The sequence below is a fragment of the Pinus tabuliformis genome, chromosome 9 (assembly GCF_031772625.1).
Source record: "Pinus tabuliformis cultivar Carrire ecotype Pingquan chromosome 9, CPIR1, whole genome shotgun sequence".
Taxonomy (NCBI): Eukaryota; Viridiplantae; Streptophyta; class Pinopsida; order Pinales; family Pinaceae; genus Pinus; species Pinus tabuliformis.
Window position 1 is genome coordinate 1399021027 of NC_142307.1, and position 4061 is coordinate 1399025087.

Below are 4061 nucleotides of genomic sequence, written 5' to 3' on the forward strand. Positions count from 1 at the left end.
ATGCGGTAGAAGAGCGACCATTAATGTGATGGCAGACACATCATCATAACAAATTCTGTCCATGAATGAGACGTCCGGGATGAATGTATGATGTCGGTATAAATTAAATCTCGTTTACATTAATGATCGCAATTAAGAATTCAATTAGAGGAAATGCTCGATTTCGCGACGGAATTGTTAATGTCGGCCGTTCCTGATACAACTACAGTACCGATGAAGCCTGTTGGCATCGATTGGAGATTGGATTTAGTGTTTTGGCGTCGTGTAGTTTGACGGGAAATTTGGTGAGAGCAGGCAAGGAAATCGGAATTAACGTTGTTGTCATAAATATATATACTCGATGATGCAGGGACGGGGGATATGATAACAATCCAGGCATTGTCACGCGGGCATCCACGCAGTTATTATGATGCATTTTCGTTTTTATTGTTATAAATTCCGCATATCCATGCTCTTACCCTCACTTTCTCTCCTTTTCCCGCCGGCTGCCTGCCCTGCGCTCACAATACTTGTGAATTATCGGTTTCCACCCCATTCCACCCCACCCACGACCATATAACACGCACTACTCTCCGCATATTCATCTTCCACCTGATCCTTAACCATTTCCTCATCTCCCTCCTTTTGTTTGTTCGCGGACTTCGCAAGCATTCCATTAACTGCCTAGCAGCACTAGCTTTGCAAGGTATGTTAGTTTCCTTGTGATTTGATTTGTGACATTGTTGTATTTTCTGTTACTAAGTGCTGTTTCATTTTCTTTTGCAGTAATATCGTGGCAGAGACCAATTTTATGAGAATGGGGGAAGTCGCGGTGAAGGCAAATGACAATTTTGTGAACGGGAACGGTATCCATGAAATAAGCGGTAGCAATGGAACAGTAACGTCGGTACCCCTGCTCGGTGAAGGACGGCGGCGATGCTGCTGGTACGAAGAAGAAGTTGACGACGATATTCGTTTGTGCTTCGCCTTGAATAGGTGAGATTACGTGCCTTGTTAGACCATATGTCTTCCGCTGACTTTTGGTAAAACACCTGCATTTTAACCATTGTCATACTAGGACTGCAGTTAACGCAATTAATTTGGTTCTATGGAGCCATAAGATTGTCGAAAAGAGCGAGGAACCGGAATTTCTTTCTTTTTGTAGCCTAGTGGTCGAGTGTGCGATGCTTACCTAATATGCGGTTGGAATCCCTGGCCAAAAGCTTTCTTGTTTTGTGGAGTAATGTCCCCGAGACTTGAATCTTGGCCCAGGCAACCAAAGAATTCAAACTGCATTGCTTTACTCGCCCTTTGATAAGCTGAATAATCTGGTGGTTTTGTCTCGTTGCTCTTCATCAGAAACCTAAATTCCCTTTCCAGTAATTTTAGAGTACGAAACAGCGGACTAACTTTATTAATTTGACGCTGAATCAGCGGTTATTTTGAAGGGAAATAACTCGTACCGAGATTAGAGCTTTGATAAAATTTCCGTATGTTTACTGGAACAAGAGAGCTCTAAGATGCCTCATGGAGTCTAATTCTATATTGTTGTTTCATTGACAGCATTTTGCATACCGGAGTTAGTCATTATCAGGAGATAGCACTCCTCGATACCAAACCTTTCGGAAAGGTATGCATTGTCGACTCATCTTTAAATGAATCCACAATATATGGAAATTTCTGTTAAAATACTCTTTCTCCTCCAGGTTCTTGTTATCGATGGCAAGTTACAGAGCGCAGAAATGGACGAGTTTATTTATCATGAATCTTTGGTGCATCCCGCTCTGGTTCACCACTCCAAGTATATTCCTAGGCTTTAATATAAACCTTTTGTTATTAATAGTCCTTCCTGCTACCACTGAGTAACGAAAGTCATTGCTGGTAATTAATATTGACAAAAGAGAGCCTGATGTTGTGCAAGAACAGTCCTAAGACCGTTTTCATAATGGGAGGCGGTGAGGGATCGACTGCCAGGGAAATACTGAGGCACAGGAGCGTAAATAAAGTCGTTATGTGTGACATTGACGAGGTATTAAAAGATTTAAGTCAATTCTAACAAGGAAAATTGTTGAAATATCTTATCCTGTATTTTAGCCTGCTACTGTACCTTTAAATCTTCTTTTATAAGCAGAAGAAATGCTGACCGTTTTGTATATCTATTTTAAATTTTATCGCAGGAAGTGGTGGACTTCTGCAAGAAACATTTGGTGGTAAATCAAGAAGCATTCTCCAGTCCGCGGCTTGATCTGATCATCAATGACGCAAGGTTCGGTTTCCATCCCTTTTATCTTTGGGAATGACTTGTGGTATACGATAATATGACAAAGCTGACTTACTAATATCTTGTATCTACAATCAGAGCCGAACTGGAAAACAGGGACGAGTGTTTTGACGTCATTATTGGAGACCTTGCGGATCCTATAGAAGGCGGTCCCTGCTATCAGCTTTACACTAAATCTTTCTATGAATTAGTCGTCAAGCCAAAACTAAGTCACGGAGGCATTTTTGTGACGCAGGTTTCCAAAAACGAAATCTATTTTGTAACAGTTTTTTCTTTTATTTTACGGTTATTTACCGTCTGATTTAGTTTCTATTCCGTCATTACAGTCGACATTAATGCAAATATTCTTCTTAATGGCTGAACCGTCAGATTTAGTTTCTAGTTTGTCATTGTAGTAGATATTAATGCTTGTATTTTCTTACAGGCCGGACCTGCTGGTGCTCTAAGTCACACAGAGGTATTTTCTTGCATATACAACACATTGAGACATGTCTTCAAATGTAAGTATTTATTTCCTAAAATATTCTTTTGTTTCCCTTGCTATTTGGTTTCGTTTCCTCTGATCGTAGTGATGCTTCTTTTCGTTTCTTACGAGCACGGTTACTATAAGCAGAAAAGCTTTAACCAGAGCTGTTCGGATTGGCTGATGCAGTTGTGGTTCCATACTCTGCCCACGTACCTTCTTTCGCTGACACCTGGGGATGGGTGATGGTTAGTTATCTCACAATTACCTTAAATATATATTTATTTAGCGAAACGCTAAAAGCTACTTTGTATCGCACTAAAATATTATCGCTTAAATTCGCAGGCATCAGATCAACCATTTACCTCAAATACTAGAGAAATAGACAGCAGAACTAAGCAGCGCATCGAAGGCGACCTGCGGTACTTCGATGGAGAAACGTTTGTTGCAGCGTCAACTTTGAACAAGAGTGTTCGCAAGACGTATGGTTTCGTATGGTGCAGATAGTTAAGCTGAACCTTTTTCGACTATTATAAAAATTCTTACCAGATTTGGATTTTCCTTTGCAGGTTGGCAAATGAAACGCATGTGTATACTGCAGAGACGGCGAGATATATCTATGGGCATGGCACGGGTCACAAGCCCCGCATCTAAGCTTGTGCATCTGTAGAACCAGTTTTGTCAATATCTGTTTAGGCACTTGAGGAGATTCGAACCTCTGACATAGATCATGATCTCTTTGAGCGGAGAGACCCGTTTAGAAGGGGTTGTTTTTGGAACAAGGCTTTGTGTGATCAATGAGCCTACAAAACAAAGTACATATAGATATGTTATTTTTATACATCCGCTTCAGCTTCAACTTTTACCGTATAAAATATTTTTCCTATTGCAAGGAAGTTTATATAAAGGCCCAAGTTCTGGTTTGAATTATAACCTATAATTTTCAGGAAAATGGATTCAATTATGCAGTGCGCACTATGCTATATATTTTTACGTTTTGGATTGTACAGCTTTAAGATATGTCTAAAATTAGGCGGATTTCCAGATTCTATAAATTAATGCCAGCAGAGAAATACTAGTGGGCCATGGTGGAAATAGAGAATCTCGGTTTAAGCACCTATATTTTTTAACTTTTTCTGGCCACTACTATGCATACTAGGGCACCAGAATTGTTAGTTTTATGATTAAATTTTATGGGTTAGTACGGATACTGGGTACTATAATTGTTAATTTTATAATTTTAAATTATATTTTAATCTTTAATTTCAATAACCATATTCATAATTTTGATATTTTTTTCTAAATTTTCAATAAAATTAATTAAAATATAATAATAAA

At 39.1% G+C, this 4061-nt stretch overlaps 1 protein-coding gene across 1 annotated transcript; it reads left to right on the forward strand.

Annotated features, from left to right (window-relative positions):
- The first annotated feature begins 371 nt into the window (after positions 1 to 371).
- On the forward strand, positions 372 to 3688 carry LOC149153771 (thermospermine synthase ACL5-like). The gene is made up of 11 exons (XM_089439041.1): positions 372 to 685; positions 766 to 975; positions 1543 to 1609; positions 1686 to 1780; positions 1906 to 2008; positions 2157 to 2245; positions 2339 to 2495; positions 2685 to 2760; positions 2913 to 2971; positions 3069 to 3205; positions 3293 to 3688. The coding sequence occupies exons 2-11, from the start codon at positions 791 to 793 to the stop codon at positions 3375 to 3377; spliced, it is 1053 nt and encodes a 350-aa protein (XP_089295167.1). The 5' UTR covers positions 372 to 685; positions 766 to 790; the 3' UTR covers positions 3378 to 3688.
- Positions 3689 to 4061: the final 373 nt, after the last annotated feature.